The following is an 18,939-nucleotide window of genomic DNA, read 5'->3' as shown; positions in this document are numbered from 1 at the left end:
CATAGTTAACTGCACGATCTCCCCTAGGACATTCATATTGAAAATGTCCCATTTGATGACATCTATAACATTCTACTATAGACTTGTCAAACTCCCTCTACCTTTTCCTCTTCCAAGATCTCTTCCTCTACTGAAAATAGGCTTCCCTCGACCTCGACCTTTTCTAATGCTTGCAACATTCTCTACCTTTAAAACCTGATCATCATTAGGCGTGGACTTTCTCTTTAACTTTTATTCATGGACGAGTAGGGAACTCTGCAGTTCGTCCATAGTCATTGCCACAGTATCATTAGATTCTTCTATTGAACAGACAACAAAGTTGAAATTTTCTGTTATAGATCGAAGAATCTTTTCAACGATTTTGACATCAGTCATAACTTCCCCACAATTCCTCATGGCGTTTGAGACCACCATCACTCGATCTAAGTAGTCGGTTACCCCTTCTCCTTCTTTCATCTCCAGAATCTCGAATTCTCTTCTAAGTCTCTGCAATTGAGCCCTCTTCAGCCTGGCATTACCATGATATTTCACTTTCATGGCATCCCAGATATCTTTTGCAAACTCCTTTTGAGTAATGGTCTTCAAGATTTGCTTATCAATTGACTGAAATAAGTAATTGTGTGTCTTCAAATATTTGATCCTCATGGCCTCCAAGTTCGTTCTCTGAGTCGGTGTTACTTGTTCTCTTGGTGTGGGTTCCTTGAACCCACACTCAATCGCCACCCAGTATTCCTTCGACTTCAGGAGTGTCTCGATAACTAGACTCCAGTGATCGTAGTCTCCATCAAACTTTGGTACGCACGACACCTGGAAATTGGAAGCTTTTGCTGCCATTGCTCACTAAAATCTCTCGATTAATCTCCTAGAGTTTTTTTGCTCTGATACCACTTGTTAGATTCACAAGTAATACCAAAAGTTTTCACTCGAATTTCTGATAATAATTCAATAGAAAGAGCTGGCTATAAATAGCCTACAACCACGACTCAAAACCCCAACGTTCACCTTACTAATCGGAACTACCCATGACTCAACTATTTTGACCTAATCTTCTGGAGAAGATAACAAACAAGAACGTGTGCATGCACACACTAAAACAAGACTACTGGACTTAATAAAGAAAAGAAACAAACTTGGGCCAAGGCCCATTATTCTAACGAACTGGATCAGAAAATCTAGACCAAACAGTATCACCAAATATAGTTTTGACAACCATTATCACCTCTGTTGCATGAACCAACAAGACCCGGAGCCACCGATTGGCAATTAATAGCCACGATGTTGTCGCTTGTCTAATGTTCATGACCACCGACACTGTAGCCAACACCGATCGGAAACCTTCACCGAAAAATCATGATGGTGATGATGATGATGGAGACGGTTGTTGACAATGGCGGGCAGGAGATGGTGAAGGCGACGATGACGGGCCTGAGATGGTGACCGGAATGGTGTTTTTGTGACTTGCGAGAAAAAAACACCAGAGTTATAATAAGTAGGTTAAAAATAGTTTATTAAAAGTTATGGGGTAATTTTTAAAATAATGTTTATTTTTTAGTGAAGGGTATTTTGGTCATTCAACACTAACTTAATAATCACAACTAACGGAGTTAGCCATTTGCTAGACGGAGATTGCTATTGAGAAAAACATTGAAAAATGGGATTGTCACAAGTCAGATTATTAGTTGTGATTATTATTATCAGTCAAAGTTTAATAGTTTGGATTATTCAAAAATTAAAATTTTTTTCTACAAATATTAAAAAATAAATATGGACAAACAAACTATCCTTAAATTTACAAAAGAAAAATAATAAATAAATAAAAAAATCACTAACTTTTCTCTTTTCTCCACTCACAACCCTACCATATAATTTGAAAAATCCCCTCGAGAATTTTTAAGGAATGATCATTCTCAACCCATTCCCTAAAATTATATGAGAAGAGTCATACATGAGTTCTTTCCTCAAGATAATGGTATTTACAGTTGTGGGGAGTAAGGATGATGTCAATTATTACATACTTGGTTCCCACTTTGTGGAACGCTTAATTAAATGTGATAATGACATCTTCATTCTCATTGGTTGAAGAGAAATATTCTCTTTCTCCCCTTAAGAGCATTCAGCGTTCGTCTTCTATCCACATCTTTATAATTAAACTAAAAAGCACTATATTTATCTTTTCTGTTTAATTAAATAATACCTTTTTATACTCATCTTTTTTTTGGCATTATCCGCATATTTAGAAGCCAAGTCAAAAATAACTATTTAGAAACACAAGAGTGTACTTGTGAAAAATAAATCTATCCTATAAAAGACAACTATTCCTATTGTAGCCCCCAATGGCTTTCCTTATGGAAGGTTGTGGGTGGGAGTCTCGCCTGAAACATTTTGTTTCATGTTAAGTCAAAGGTTTTTCTAGTTGATCAGTTGCGAGTTTTCTCCTAAGTGTGTGAACCGCTGAGTCTAGTTATCACATTATGTTCTTCAGATGGAAATGTGATCATGGGTATCTAGATCTTTATTGATCAATAAAAAGGATATTTGCATTCATTTTTTATTTTATCATAAATATTTATTGCCATGTGTATATAACACTAAATTTGCAGTTTAGCCAACATTAAATGGCATATAATATATTGTTTACAAAAAAGAATAACGAATATGAGGTTGTTAGACATCTAAGAGCATGTTTGGGATTGAGTTTGGAATATGTTTATTGACTTGTTGGTTTTTTCAAAACGTCAATAAGCTAAAAAGGTGTTTGGTAAATGTAAAAGTCATTTTTGTTTTGTTTTTTAATGTGCTTGAAAAAGCTATTTTTCAAAACCCTCAAAACCTAGCTTTTCAAAAATGCTTTTGGCTTTTTGATGAAAAAATTACCAATCTACCCACCATTACCCTAGTATTATACGTCGGTCATACCATTTCTACGCAACTTAGGGTTTGATAATATACTTAGGGTTTGATGATTAAATAGTTTCACAAATAACTGTCATGTTATATCCCATTTAAAAACTATGGATTTGGTGAGACCTATGACCCACTTATTTTTTTTACTATAAAATTGTTTCATATTATAAATAATATATTTTTCTTAAAAAATTGAATATTAATATTTAGTATATCCATATTTTATAGGATTCGCGTATCAAATACTTAGTGAGATTTATTTTTAGAATAGTGAGATGTTATAACCCGTTTAATGTATCTGGTGTTAGTGCACGGTTTTGCGTCTAGAGTCTTTGTATTTATCATTAATGTTTATTTGATATTTAAATATAATATTTAATGTTTATTTTAGACTAGTTCGTTATGATTAGTCTAGTTCGCTAGGGAATGTTAGCGAACTAAGACTAATTCGTTATGTTTAAGTCTGGTTCGCTAGGAATGTTAGCGAACTAGGACACTTTAATGTATCCTCTCCTGATTCGTTAGGGGATGTTAACAAATCAGGGGGTGGTTCGTTAAGTTAACTTATTTAACGAAGGGTATGCTGGTTCGCTAGGGGATGTTAGCGAACCAGATCGTTTTCTATATATAGTGAGCAAATGTTCACTTGTAAAGTGTTGAAGTTTTGAGAGAAATAATATTATTAAGAAAAGTTTAAAGTATTTACTCTCCCTCAAGCTTCACGTTAAATTTATTGATAATATATACACATAAGTAGAACACCAAATCAAGGTTGATTATGAGTTAGATCTATAATATTATAACTGACAGATCTGAGATCTGTGTTAATCGTTATTGACTGTTGGTTATTGTGTTCAATTTCTGGATCAAACAAGTGGTATCAGAGCTTTCGGTGCTCTTTACACTTTATTTGGTGTACGAATTGTTATTATTATTGAGTTTTCTGTTTTTGTTTGAATTTGATTCAATTAGTTGTTGATTTGATTGAATTATGGATGAATTAGATTGAGTTTTTAATGGTTAAGGTATTGATAATGTTCAATTGAGTGGAATTGGATTGAGGATTGGATTTGGTAAGGTTTATTGTGTTTTCGGTTTGAGTCCGTAAACAGGGGATTGGTTTTGGTTGAAATTGATTAGCGTATTAGGGTAATTGATTACGAGATGTGTTCGGCTAAATTCGCTTTGCGATTACGAGCATTTTGGTATATTACTTGTTAAGTTTGGTTAGGAATTGAGTGAGTATTACGAATCTGGAATCAATAAGTTTCTGGGTTTGATTTGGGTTGATCTTCATATATCTGGAAAATTGTTTTTGAATGTTTGAAGATTTGAAGATGAATGCGATTCGTTATAAGGTTTCAGGCGATTCGCTATGTCATTTAATTTAATTCGCTATCAGTTCTTGCCATTCGCTAATCAGTTCGCTAACTGATTCGTGTGAGTTAATCAATTCGTGTTATCTAGTTCGTTAAACTAGATTAACCGATTCGTGTGACACGTGTTTGTCTTGGAATTTGTGTCATAACAACCTTTGCCACGTGGCATAAGGTGTCAGAGTTTGTTACAAACGGTTGTAACAACCTGATTCGCTATAGTGTTGATTCGTTATCAACTGTAGCTGATTTGTTAAGCTTAATTCACTAAGTTTATCTAATTCGTTGAACTGATTCGTTATAATTCGTTCAATCAATTCATTAAGTAGATTTGATCAATTCGCCCACTAGGCTTGGTCAATTCATTACTTTGACTGGTGATTCGTTACTTTTGATACACTAATATACTTACCTTATTCGTTAAGACTTGATTCGTTAAGACTTGATTCGTTAAGCCTCGATTCGTTTAGACTTGATTCGTTAAGCCTCGATTCGCTACACTATTCACAGTTCGCTCAACCTTGTTCATTGATTCGTTAAACACAGTGTGTAGTTCGCTATAACTGTACACTTGTTTATTTTCAAATATGGCTAGTATGTATGCATTGGCGTCTTAGAACATGTTGATGCAACAAATGTTACAACTCGATACTGAAATAGGTTCACATTCCAAATGTCCTAGATTAATGAAATTCAGTGATTTTGCAAAGTGGGAAACTCGATTTCGTGCTCACTTAGGATCAGTCCATCTTGATTGTTCTTACTGTTTAGATGAGGTTTACACTGTACCTATGATTGGAGATGAGACTACAGGTTTTACACCAATGGCTATCTCACAATAGTCTGTTGAAGAAAAGAAAGCATTAGAGATAGAAATAAAAGCTTATTCTACTCTAACCATGGCTTTGCCTGAAACTACCTTTCATCAAGTGGGTAGTATAAAAAGATGTGCTGCTTTATTTCAACATCTTCGCATGAGAAGTATGGGTAACACAGCAGAGAGTAAAAAGGTAATGCTTAAGTTTCAGTTTCGAAACTTTAATTTATTGAAAGGTGAGACGGTTGAAGAAATGACGACAAGATTCAATCACTTGATCATTGAGATGGACAAGATGCAGATTGAAGCTCCTGAAAGTGATAAAATTGATACTATCAAGAGTATACTTCCAAGTTCTTATCCCACATTCTTGATGGTTTTGAAGGAAAATAATTATTTTGCAAATGAAGATCTGACTGCTATTGAATTTATGCAAAAGATTGAAGCCAGAGAATATGATCTGAAATGTCAGAAGTCTTCAAAGGATAGTCATGATCCTTCATTCTATGGTGGAAGTATGCCTCTTAGCTCAACCATATCTCCATTAACCGTTTTTCTTACTCAAGCTGCTACAAGTGAAAATACAAATGCTTCGTTTAAAGATCCACAAGCTTGTTTCTACACTGCTGGAAATATATCTGGTAATTCTGGTTCATCTGGCACATCGGGAAATTCATCATCCACTAAAAAATTCTCATTTCAACCTAATGTAAACATAAAGGAGGCTGAACAGAATTTCGCATTCTTGTCTGCTTTTATGTCTTCCTATGAGAATCTGGTGAGTAGTAAGATTGCTACTAGTGATTTAACCGATGAAGATTATGATCAGATTGATTCCGATGATTTGGAACTCATGGATCTAAAGTGGAATATGGCGATGATTGTTAGAAAAGTGAAGAAGTTTATCCAAAGAACCGGCAAAGATCTTCCTTTATTAAGCAAGAAGCTTGGGTTTGATAAATTAAAGGTGAAGTGCTACAATTGTCAAGAATTTGGGCACTTTGCAAAGGAATGTGATAAACCTAAGAAAGACTACAATGGTTCAAGAAATCAAGATCAAAATGATACTGAAAAGAAATCATCTTCTTCTGGATCACATGTTGTGTTAGCTGATGGAAGTGATTGGTCACAACGACTACTATGCAATGATAATCAAGCTAATCTAGCTATGTTTGGTTTGTCTAAATACACACAAGATGTAAGTGGAAGTGAAGTTTCTTCTGACGCCGAAACTGAGTCTGAATCTGATATTCAATGTGAAAAGCTTCAAACTAACTTTGCTTGTATGGCGAAGATCAGTGATTCTTCTTCATCTGCTTGCATGGTTAAACAAAGCAAGGTTAGTAATTCTAATTCTAACTCATCATGTGTTGATTGTGATTATAACAAGACTAAAATTGATTCATTAAAACTTCAAATTGACAACTTGCTGAAAGAGATTGTATCATTGAAAGATACGTATAGACAATCCTTGAATTCTCAAGTTAACTCAAGAGAAAAGATTGAGGCTTTGACTATAAGTAATCATGATTTGAAAGCCGAATTATCTATGAAAATGACAATAAATGACCAAAACTTTCAAGAAATCTTGAAACATTACTCTAAGATAACTGAACTTGAGAATGAGGTTCTTGAGTTGAAGAACAAGTTGGGTAAATTTCGAAATTCTTCATTTTTGTTGAATGAAATTATTGAAGTTTCTGGGAAACAAAAGGACTCTAAAAAGGGTATAGGTTTTGTAGAAATTCCTCCACCATTTCACAACGACTATAAAATGAATCCTTTTTCTAGAAAGGAAGAAGAGGTAATTTTGAAAGAATCTGTAATTTCAAAAAATGTTGAATCTGTTAAATCTAAAGATGTTAAAACCCTATCTGTTCCTCAAAAATCTCATGTCCAAAGCAAATAGGTGTTTGTTGAACACAATGACGAGGTCATTATCGAGGATGTGTTTGAACCAGAGATTATACACAAGAATAAGAACATTCCCAGTTCTAATCATATTCTGTGCGAACCTCACGAATTTGAGGAAGCAGTGTATGGTTCACACAAACCTCAAGAGAAAAAGGAAAATTCAAAGAAAGTGAACTCTATGAAGGCAAAGAAGTCAGTTAAACCGAAAATTTCTTATGAAGATTTAATGCGTTTCATTAATCCTTCTAGTTCTAAGCCATATGCGGCTAGAGTTTTTAAGTTAGAGGGAATGGACACAATGTTCACTGAAAAAGATATTCCAATTAGTATCATTAAGCCTGAACTAATTGAGAGTGTGTTTTACAATGAAACTTCCAAGGTTCGTGAAAATGAACGTGTGTATGCTCAAGCGAAAACATCAGTCTCATCTGATCCATTAACTAAGGCAAAACAATTTTTAACACAAGAAAAGAAGATTAATTTTGTGAAATCAACTGGAACAGATACACTAAAAAGCTTTTCAAACTGTTCTAATTTAGATTTTTATATAAAGAAGAAAGCTGAATTGACTGATGAGTTTGCTAACTGCATGACTAAAAATGTGTGTCATCATCAATCATCTATTCCAATTTCTTCTAAACATCATCACATGGACTTGCGAACGTGTTTTTTATGCGGTCAACAAGGTCATGTTGTGAGAAATTGTAATCAGCAAAACTTTCAAAATCTTCATCCTTTTATCAAGGACAAATCTAAGCCAATTCCAGTGGTTAAGGAGATTCTGAAACGACCTGTGTCATATGCTGATGATACTCATATTTTATTCTCTGATGTGAATCCTCGGAAGGTGTTTCATATCAATGAGACACACGGTCAAGTGAAACCAAAATTCATTCCAACTGAATCTATATGTCAAAAAAGGAATTCAAACATTGTTCAGGAATCATACTTAAGATGAAAGTCTAAGAAGCCAGTAACTTATTCACAAGTGGCTGAACAACAATTGAAAACTGTTAAAGTTAATGATCAAAGAGAAAACCAAAAGGTGCCCAAGACTGAGGCCTGGGCTGCCTTTTTGAACTAATCACTTTTGTTTATGTGTAGGGTCCATCCAAGACCATTTCTGGTGAAAACCGGATCATGGATAGCGGATGTTCTCGTTATATCACCGGAAATCTCGACCTATTAACCAACGTAAGAAATATTCAAGGGGGTTATGTAGCGTTTGCTGGGAATTCTGGGGGCATGATCACACAAGAGGGTGACGTTTCAAATGGTCATATTACATTTGAAAAAGTAAATTATTGTGACAAGGTTGATCATAACTTATTGAGTGTATCGCAGATTTGTGATAAAAAGTACACTACAATATTTACTGACAAAGAGTGTCTTATCTTGAAACCGGGTTTTATTATTCCCGAGGACATGATTGTCATGCGATCACCACGATCAAATGATATTTATGTCTTAAAAATGAGTTCTAGGATATCAACATCGATCGAAACATGTTTTGTCTCGAAAGCAACTGAGAAAGACTCGATTCTATGGCATCGAAGAATGGGTCACATTCATGTTAGAAAGATGAATTATTTAATGGCAAATAATTTAGTTGAGGGTGTTTCGTTAAAGAACTTTAAGTTATCTGATCACTGTGTTGCATGCAAAAAGGGCAAGCAGAAGAAGAAGACCCATCCTTCTAAGTTATTGAATTCCATTAATACTCCTCTTGAACGACTTCATATGGATTTGTTTGGTCCAGTGAATCGTGCGAGTATTTCTGGAGACTGGTATTGTCTGTTAGTGACAGATGATTATTCAAGATATTCATGGGTGTTATTTATGAGTTCAAAAGATCAAACACCTGTTTTGGTACAAAACCTTATTACTAAGATAGAATCATTGTACAAACAAAAGTTGAGGAGAATCCGAAGTGATAATGGTACTGAATTCAAAAACACTATTTTGGATTTCTTTTGTATTCAAAAGGGAATTCACCAAGAATATAATGCACCTTATGTACCACAACAAAACGGTGTTGCTGAAAGGAAAAATAGAACTCTGATTGAAGCTGGACGTACAATGCTTGCTGATTCAAAGCTTCCTATTCAATTTTGGAATGAAGCAGTGAACACAGCTTGTTATACACTTAATCGGGTTCTAACAGTAAAACGACTCAAGAAGACAAACTATGAAATATTAAATAACAGAAAACCTAATTTAAAGTACCTGGAACCATTTGGGTGTCCGTGTACAATGTTGAAGAAGGAATCGGGTAAATTTGATGAAAAGGCTATCGAAGGATATTTCTTGGGATATGCGTCTCCAAAGAAAAGAGTATTTAATTTTACATCTGGCTGTGTTGAAGAATGGTACCATGTGGACTATCAAAAGTACACAACTCCTCTTCAATGGAAAGGTCCAGACTGGATGTTTGACTACGATAGTTTATTTAATTCTTTTACTCCTTCGACTGAACACATCGATGAAGATCTGGTTAGAGCATACTTTGAAGAACATTTGAACATTCCAAGCTCTTCAATTTCAAATGCAGTTGAAGTTCAACCAGATGCTCCAACTAAAGACTCCCAAGTTGTTCCTCCAGTTGTTATTGACAGTGCTTCTACTTCTTCCGATGATGATCAAGCTGAGATTCAAGTTATTGATCTTGATAGTGATAATGCTTCATCTCCCGAATTGGGTGAACATTACACTAAATTATTTGATAATGTTGTTGTTCCTGAAAATCCTACTCTTCGGATTCATGGATATCATCCACAGGACAATATCATTGGAGAACTTGATGTGGGTGTTCGTACACGTCATCAAGTTGCTTCTTCAAGCGACAATAACGTATTGTGTGCTTACACTAATTTACACTCTTCGGGAATTGTGAATATTGCTAAATTCAATTGCCTGCTATCTCAAGTTGAGCCAATGACAGCTCGTAAGGCACTTGATGATCCTTCATGGGTAGAAGCTATGCAAGATGAATTACAACAATTTGCACGATTGGGTGTTTGGGATTTAATAGACAAGCCTGCTAGAGTCAAGAAAGCTATTCCGAATAAGTGGGTATTTAAATGTAAAAAGGACGATCGAGGGGTGATTGTCAGAAACAAAGCACGTCTAGTGGTGTAAGGTTTTCATCAGCAAGAGGGTATTGATTATACTGAGGTATATGCTCCAGTTGCAAGATTAGAGTCGATTCGAATCTTCCTGGCTTATGCTGCTTACAAGAATATCAAGGTCTATCAAATGGATGTTAAAAGTGCTTTTCTCAATGGTGAACTACATGAGAAATTGTTTGTTCAACAACCACCTGGTTTTGAAGATCCTGATTATCCAGACCGTGTTTACCGTTTAAACAAGGCCCTGTATGGTCTACATCAAGCCCCGAGATCTTGGTATGGCACACTCGCCGACCATCTGACTGATAATGGATTCAAACGAGGAACTGTTGACTGCACTTTATTTCATAAAACTGTTGGTGATGATCTTCTTCTAGTCCAGATTTATGTTGATGATATTATTTTTGGGTCTACAAACGACACTTTATGTAAGGAGTTCGAAAAGTCCATGCAAACCAAGTTCGAAATGAGCTCGATGGGAGAGATGAATTTCTTTTTAGGGCTGCAGGTTCATCAGTCTGATAAGGGAATCTTCATTCATCAGATTAAATATGTGAACGACGTCTTGAGCCGATTCAAGATAACTGCCGGAAAAATCCCTTCAACTCCTCTTCCAGTGGGTCACAATTTATCACCGGATGAATTGGAGGATACCGTTGATCCGACCCTTTATCATGCTATGTTTGGTTCTCTAATGTATTTAACTGCTTCTCGACCCGACATAATGTTTGCTGTTTGTGTGTGTGCTAGGTACCAAGCTAGTCCCCGAGTGACTCATCTGGCAGCGGTCAAGCGTATTTTGCAATATCTACGGGAAAATCCTGACATCGGGTTATGGTACCCCAAAGATAATACTTTTGATTTTACCGCCTACTCAGACTCAGATTATGGAGGATGCAAGATCAACTTCAAATCAATGACTGCAGGATGTTAATTCTTAGGAAACCGGCTTATTTCCTGGCAGTGTAAGAAGCAGACAACGGTCTCTACTTCAACCGCGGAAGCTGAATATGTTGCAGCCTCGAGTTGCTGTTCCCAGGTTCTGTGGATACCACAACATCTTCGCGACTACGGTTTGAAGTTTCTTACTACTCCCATCTTGATTGATAATTCTGCTGCTATTAGTATCACCAAAAATCCCGTACAACATTCTAAAACGAAACATATCGAGATTCGATATCATTTTATACGGGATTGTTATGAAAAGAAATTAATTGCTCTTGAGAAAGTACACACAGATTTTCAAAAAGCCGATCTATTTACCAAAACGTTTGATAAAACACGTTTTACTTTTTTGCTTGGTTTAAATGGATTGAAGACGCTTGCTGATATCCTAAAATTAGGATAATTATCTTTTAATTGCTTTATAGATTAAGTCTTATTTTTTATGTTTTTAGGTTTTAGGAAGAGAAATCTAGAAAATACAAAAAGAATGTGTTTTCGTTTGTATAGATAAAATCCAAAAACATTAAAAAATTAAAGAAAAATTCAAAAATATTGTGATTTCTGTTCTTTAATGTTTTTCCTATAAAACTTAGAAAAAATCAAAAACATTTTAAAATTTTGAAAAACCAAAAAGAATGTGATTTATATTTTGTACAGAAAAATACGAAAAACCAAAAAGATTTTAGATTATTTTCTCGCTGAAAATTACGTCGGTTATTTAAGTTTATGAAGCATGCTTGCATGTCTTGGTCCTACGATTCACTCGTGAATAGTTGGTTAGCCATTTATTTATACTCTTAAGTTAACTGGGGCGATTAAATTTATCTTTTCTTTATTTTTTTTATGCTCCTCAAAATTTCGAGTTTTTGAAGCAAAAAGGGAACATGATAGTACATTGATTATCTTGACCCCAAATTCAGTAAAAAGTAAGCTTAAAAGACTGCGTGTTTAATTGCATCGGTGCATTGGTAGGTCTTAAAACAACCCAGTAGAGTAAAGTATGTGATATAAACATAAAGAAACGCCAAGTTGAAAGGGGTGTTAGTCTCTAGCAAAAGTCTTGGTGAGGATGGCAGAAATGTAATAACCAATCATACTCAAGCCTTATATTTGTTGATCACCCAAAACTACAATAAAGCAAATAACAAGCGTTAGGATTCTGGACATTGTGAGTCTTTATGCGGCTTAACCATCTTGGTATTCATAAGCATGAATATTTCACCCGCTTTCTAGAGAAAACCCAAAGTCATTAAACTTGATCACCGCTGTACTTCGTACAATTTAAATTACTGACTTGATCAAAATCCGCTGTTAGTCATACAATTGTTCCTCCCTTGCGTGCGTCTTAATACCATTAAGAAACGGACCCCAGGGGATACAATGTATGTAAGCCGACAGATGGACTCATGCATACTCACTCACAGTAAAGGAAACTTGATGCATTGCTCAAAATTTCTAAATTGGTATCAAAATTTTTGGTCAACAATATAATGGTTTAAGTCAAGTTGGGGTGATTTGGCAAAAATCAAATTAAGCTTGAACCGAGATTAGAGGCTGATAATTTCTGATATTCTGTGCTCTAATTGAACTATTTAATCATATCACAAAAATACTTGAATGTGTGTTATTAGACTTATGTGGACAACAATACCAATGACCGACTTATCGCCTGTCATAATATCGCTGAAATATAAAACTGTGATGGAAGGGCAATTTGGTCAATATGATTCTCTGCTCAAACTCAACAAAAACACAAAAAGATTGTTTATCTTTAATTGTTCGGATATTCTTATGTAAATACATTCTTTAATTCTTTTAAATTTTCTCAAAATACCAAAAATATTTTCGTCTTCTTTATACAATATACTTAAATAAATTTTTAAGTTAAGTTTCGGAAATCTGAAACAAGTTTAATGTATTTGGTTGTCGGAATAAAAGGGTTTCTCGATAATTTACTTAATTCATTTATTTAATTTGTATTATTTAATTCTTTAATTTATTCATTTAATTATTTAATTTAAAATTAAATAAAAGGGTTTAATTCGTTAAACTTAATTCGTTATGTATGGATAACGAACTAGGTGATTCTTTAGCGAACTAGCTTCTGGTTCGCTAACCTAATTCGCTTCCGCACTCTGTAACGAATCATCCTTTCGTTATGCATATTTAACGAATCATGACACGAATCATGTCTTGATTCGCTATATTTAATTTAACTAATCACATTGTGATTCGCTAACATAAGGTAATGAATTGAGTTAGCGAATGGGCTAATTCGCTAACTTTAAGTTAAACGAATCGTCTGATTCGTACAAGTTGTGCCTAGGGTTTCGTGCACTGCTATATAAGACAAGAAAACGAATAGTATTCCACTGTTCGTCTTCTTTCTTCATCTTTAAGAAACTATTCAAATTCTCTCTGAAATTTTCGATCTTTTCGTTTGAATACTTCAAAGATCAATTTGAGTTTCTAAGGTATATGTTCTTGGCGATATCATTTTCGTCAAAAATGACAATGAATTAACTGTTGAATTATGTAATTTTTGGGGTTAATGGGTTTTGAACTTTTGAAAACCATTGATGTATAATTTATGCTCATAACTGGATGATTTTAATATCATTATGATCGGATTCACATTCCGATACCCTTGGTGGACTTCAATCACGTTTGATTGTTGTTTGCCGGGTTAATTATTGTTTGTGTTATTGATGTATACTGTTGGTTCGTTTTACCCTCAGTGCATATAGGTATTGAGTCTCAATCTCATCCACCTATGCTTACCAGTGTGATTCCGAGCTCAATGAGCTGATTAGTGTGATGATTCGACGATGGTCATGGCCTAATTGTTCCTGGGTTTACGATGATTGACTATTGTTGTTCATCTTAATTTTGACTTTGACTATCAGAAGTCAAAGAATAAGTCTTAATTATGACCATTCGTTAGTCTTAGCGAATTGGAACTGTTTCGTGTCCAATTCGTTAAGATTTTACACGAACTAGCTTAGCGAATAAGATGTTACACGAATCAGATTTTGATTCGCTTAAAATAAAACGAACTAGAGTTTAGTTCGTTAACATTAAATAGTGATTCGCTAAGATATGTTCGTTAAGATATTTACTTGATAGAGAATTGCCTGATTCGTTATCTTTGTATAACAAATCAGTGTGATTTTTAAAAAATGACATTTATAAAAAAAAAAAAAAAAAAAAAAAACTTAAATTCTTTTTATTTTTATCCATTTTACGTAAAGGATTTAAATCGTCTAATTACTTTTATTATTGTGTTATCTATTCTCATATTCGGTTTTCTTTATATAGTTAAACATGGCTGAGCAAGAACAACAACATCAACCGCCACAAGAACACCTTCCACAAGCACAACCACAACAACAGGATCAACAAGCTGACATGATTTTATTACCGTTTGATAAGAAGCACAACATCTGTGCTTATGTTGATCAAGATGTGAGTGATTTGAGAACGTTCGGAGCTATGATGACTTTCCTACGCCGTTCGAAGATACATTATACAATCACTGCTAAACCTAAGGTGTATCTTAGTATAATCAGGCAGTTTTGGAACACGGCAGAATATGTTGAGGCAGAAAACTGGGTTCGAGCTACAATTAATCAGATCACTATTACGATTGATGTTGAAGTCCTTCGCCGGGTACTTCAATTTGATGATACTGATGATTACCCGAGTGAATTTGACAGGTCGTTGGTTAGGGGTTTATTTACACGATTAAATTATGGGGGTGATATTCGTCAGTCTATGTTGAACAAAAATGGTTTGTGTCCACCTTACAAGTATTTGCTGCATGTCTTGCTTCACCGTATGAGTGGACGTCGCGGTGGTTTTGGTAAATGCAGACTAAGCTTGCAATCGGCATTTGTAGCTTTAATCCTGAACAAGTCCTTCAACTATTCAGAACTCATCTTTGATCATCTGAAAGAGCAAGTTCAGCAAAATCTACCGTCAAAGAAGTTCTTAATGTATCCTCGCTTTCTACAACTAATCATTCATGATTTGATACCGAATTTGGTGATTGATCTATCATTGGTGAACGATGTTCTTGATATGGAACATATGAAAGCTGAAACAGTGCATCGGATGTTGATTTATCGAAAGGATAAGTCACAGGACAAACAGATGATTGGTCATATAATCAATCCGGATTATGTATGTCCTCCTAATGAGCACTGGATCCATGATGATTCGGATTCCGAGCTTGAAGGGGGAGTAGGTGGGAACAATGATGATGGAGATGATGATGGTGACAATGGTGATGGTGATGTTGGAGCTGGTGATCGAGCTCTGAAAGAACAACAAGATGCAGTTGAGGCTGCTCTAGCTGCTACCTTGAAAGCTCAGCAAGAAAGAAAACGAAAGGGTAAGGCTGTAGCTACTGGTGAGCCACCAAAGAAGCCCCGTGTGTCTTCTGGGGCTGGTGTAATTATTGGAACACCACCACCTCGTCAATCAACTACTCAAAGCTCGGCGGTGCCGCTGACTACTAGCACTCCGATGCTTACCTTGACCACGACGATGGTGTCACATGAGAGGCTCGGTTTAATTCCTCAAATGGCGTTGACTGAGATACCGAGGCCTCCTGCTATGCTGTCGACTGTTTCTTCCACCACTTCAATGAGACCTCCTCCTCTGCCAACAACTACTCTTCCTCCGCCTCCGCCTAGTGATGTCTCTTTCATGAGAATCACTCGGCCTCAAGGACCTATTCAACCAGTTCATCCATCTGTATACAATTTGTCACCTGGACGTCAAATGGAAATGTTGCTTAATCTGCTACATTTATATGAAAATCAAATGGCAGCTGACCGACTAAATCAAGAACGACTCATGGAGAATCAACAAAAAATGATGAGTTATATTTCGTTCTGTCAAAAGGAGACCAAGTCGTTGCGTACGATTGTTGAGTCTCAGGGGGTGAAATTAAAAGAACAAGATGAGTTAATTTTACAATTAACTTGTAAAGAAGATGCCCTCAAGAAACTCAAAAATGATGATGATGATCCTGACGAGTCTGATGCAGGAGGTGAGCCTAAACAATCGCATGGTTCATCCTCTGGTGCTGGTGTTAGTGGCGCTGATGATTCGAACAAGCAGATAATTTCATATCAAGATCCAACAGCTGCCAAGCCAATAGAAATGATTGAGGCTAACACGGTGATATTTATTGATGAATTGGGGATGGTTAGAAGTATGGTGAACAAAGATGAGATACAGATCGGTGAGTTTGTGGTTAGATCTTTGACACGGGAGTAGATTTCGATTCTGCTTGGGCTGAATGACGATCAGTTGACTGATTTAGAGACTGAGCCCGATGTCGAAGTGATCAATGAGGAAGAAATGGATGTTGATCCATTATTTATGAATACAGATTTTATTTATGAGAACGAGGAGATTGATATGGAGGATGTTACAGCTGATGAGTACCCGGACTTGTATCAACACGTAAATGTTGATCAAGGTGCTCCGGTATTTCATGAAGAAGTAATTAAGGAGACTGAGAATGAACTGGAGAAGATTGTGCAACAGACTGTTCCTTCACTCAAAGAAGTGACAGATGATAACATTGAAGGATGGTTCAAACGCTAGAAAGTGGGTAAGATCATTAGTGCTTCTCGGTATGTAGATAAAGAAAGAAAGGATACCGCTGCTGCTTGGATTGAGGCAAATCAGATGACTACCTTCAAGACTGTTTCTAAGGTACATGGTGATATTGTCTCCTAGCTCTATGATTCAGACCTTAAGGTATGCATTGTTAAATTGGAAAAAGGTGTCCAATATTACGAGAGGATAATGGATGTTTTAACAATACCGCGTTGGGATGTACTCACCCTCGCGAGACGTCCATTTATCAATCGTGGGGGTAACCGAACTGCTGAGTGGTTTCATCAACACTTACTGTTCGAGGTCAATCATGGCTTCAAATTCTTCAAGCCCTAGGTCCCAAGACGTAAACGTACTGATGAGATTGATCCAAGGACCGGCTGGAAGAAACTTGTCTTGAAAGTGAAGCCACCAAAGACAATGAAAAGGGTTCCTGTGAAGACAATGCCTTAAGATATTTATCTGTCTTTCAACCGTTGGTACTATGACAATCGTACTGGCGAGGCCGTTATTGTTCGTGGTCGAGGACTACAGACTGAGCTCATCAAGATAATCGATCCGATGTGGTTGGTTAATTTATCAGAGACAGACAATGACGTGCTACACAGGAAACAGATTTTGTTTGAACACCAAGAAGATTACGACCTGGCTATGCAATTCAAACGTGTCGTTCGTGTATGCCATGAACATGGGATTCATAGTTGCAGAGATTGGCAGACAAAGCGTTTCAAATAAGTTAAAGACAAAGAGCTCAAGACGAGGGGGTGTCTGTTAGTGCACGGTTTTGCGTCTAGAGTCTTTGTATTTATCATTAATGTTTATTTGATATTTAAATATAATATTTAATGTTTATTTTAGACTAGTTCGTTATGTTTAAGTCTGGTTCGCTAGGAATGTTAGCGAACTAGGACACTTTAATATATCCTCTCCTGATTCGTTAGGGGATGTTAACGAATCAGGGGGTGGTTCGTTAAGTTAACTTATTTAACGAAGGGGATGCTGGTTCGCTAGGGGATGTTAGCGAACCAGATCGTCTTCTATATATAGTGAACAAATGTTCACTTGTAAAGTGTCGAAGTTCTGAGAGAAATAATATTATTAAGAAAAGTTTAAAGTATTTACTCTCCCTCAAGCTTCACGTTAAATTTATTAATAATATATACACAAAAGTAGAACACCAAATCAAGGTTGATTATGAGTTAGATCTATAATATTATAACTGACAAATCTGAGATCTGTGTTAATCGTTATTGACTGTTGGTTATTGTGTTCAATTTCGGGATCAAACATCTGGGTATGGTGAGACCCATATCGTGAATTCGGGTAAAATGCATGAGAAGTCTTCATTTACAAATAAAACAATATGGTGGCTTGAGTAAATGTAAGAAACAACCATAGAGCTTTTAAATGTTTTGTTTATTTACGATGGTTGTTTTATATTATTTAATTCTATTATTTATTTATTTTTTGATTTTTATTTTTTTATTGTATGAAAGTTAATAATATATATATGATTTGATAATAAATTTTTTCACAAATAAATGAGATGTTATAACCCGGTTTAAAAGCTATATGAGTTTGATGAGACCCAAAACCCGTTTATTTTTTTACTATAAAATTGGTTTTTTAATTATATATTAATTTTTTGTATATCCCCTACTTTTTATGATTTTTATATCAAATATTTGGTGAAATTAATTATTAACTTAATGAGATGTTATAACATGTTTAAGAAATATATGGGTTTGATTAGACCCATACCCATGAATTTGAGTTAAATGCATGAGAAGCCTCCATTTAAAAATCAAGGAAATCTGGTGACTCCAAAAAAAGGGGGGGGAGCGACCACATCGCGACACGTAGGATTTTTATGTTTTCGTTTATATATATTATAGATTAATATTAGAGTAAAATGTCATTTTCGTCCTTGTGGTTTGACAAATAATGCAAATTTAGTCCAAAAAGTTTATTTTTTTGCATATGGATCATTCAACGTTTCCTAATTCTTGTCAATTACATCCAAATCACTAACCCCGTTAAATTTAATCGTTAAGTCAGGGGTAGACATGTCTTTTCACTCTTTCTCTATTATAATATTTATTTAAGTGAACTGCAGTTTTCATCCATATGGTTTGTCCAAATCTATGCTTTTTGTTTAGCAGTTTCAAATTTGCAATTTTCTTCCTTTGGTTTCATTTCACTTGTGATTAAACCCGAATTC

At 35.4% G+C, this 18,939-nt stretch overlaps 1 protein-coding gene across 1 annotated transcript; it reads right to left on the bottom strand.

The window, feature by feature from the left end:
• Nucleotides 1-231: 231 nt before the first annotated feature.
• Nucleotides 232-834, bottom strand: LOC143604910 (uncharacterized). Its single transcript, XM_077081241.1, has one exon. It carries the CDS (start codon nt 832-834, stop codon nt 232-234), a length of 603 nt encoding a protein of 200 aa, XP_076937356.1.
• Nucleotides 835-18,939: the final 18,105 nt, after the last annotated feature.

Source organism: Bidens hawaiensis, unplaced genomic scaffold (assembly GCF_021521415.1).
Source record: "Bidens hawaiensis isolate Kalapana, Puna unplaced genomic scaffold, B.hawaiensis_p1.1 tig00067312_1, whole genome shotgun sequence".
In the NCBI taxonomy this organism is placed as follows: Eukaryota; Viridiplantae; Streptophyta; class Magnoliopsida; order Asterales; family Asteraceae; genus Bidens; species Bidens hawaiensis.
This window is presented reverse-complemented; position numbering and strand designations above follow the sequence as displayed.

Excerpts from the sequence above, each read along its gene's own strand:
- LOC143604910 (XM_077081241.1), bottom strand. The coding sequence starts at position 834 with ATGGCAGCAAAAGCTTCCAATTTCCAGGTGTCGTGCGTACCAAAGTTT.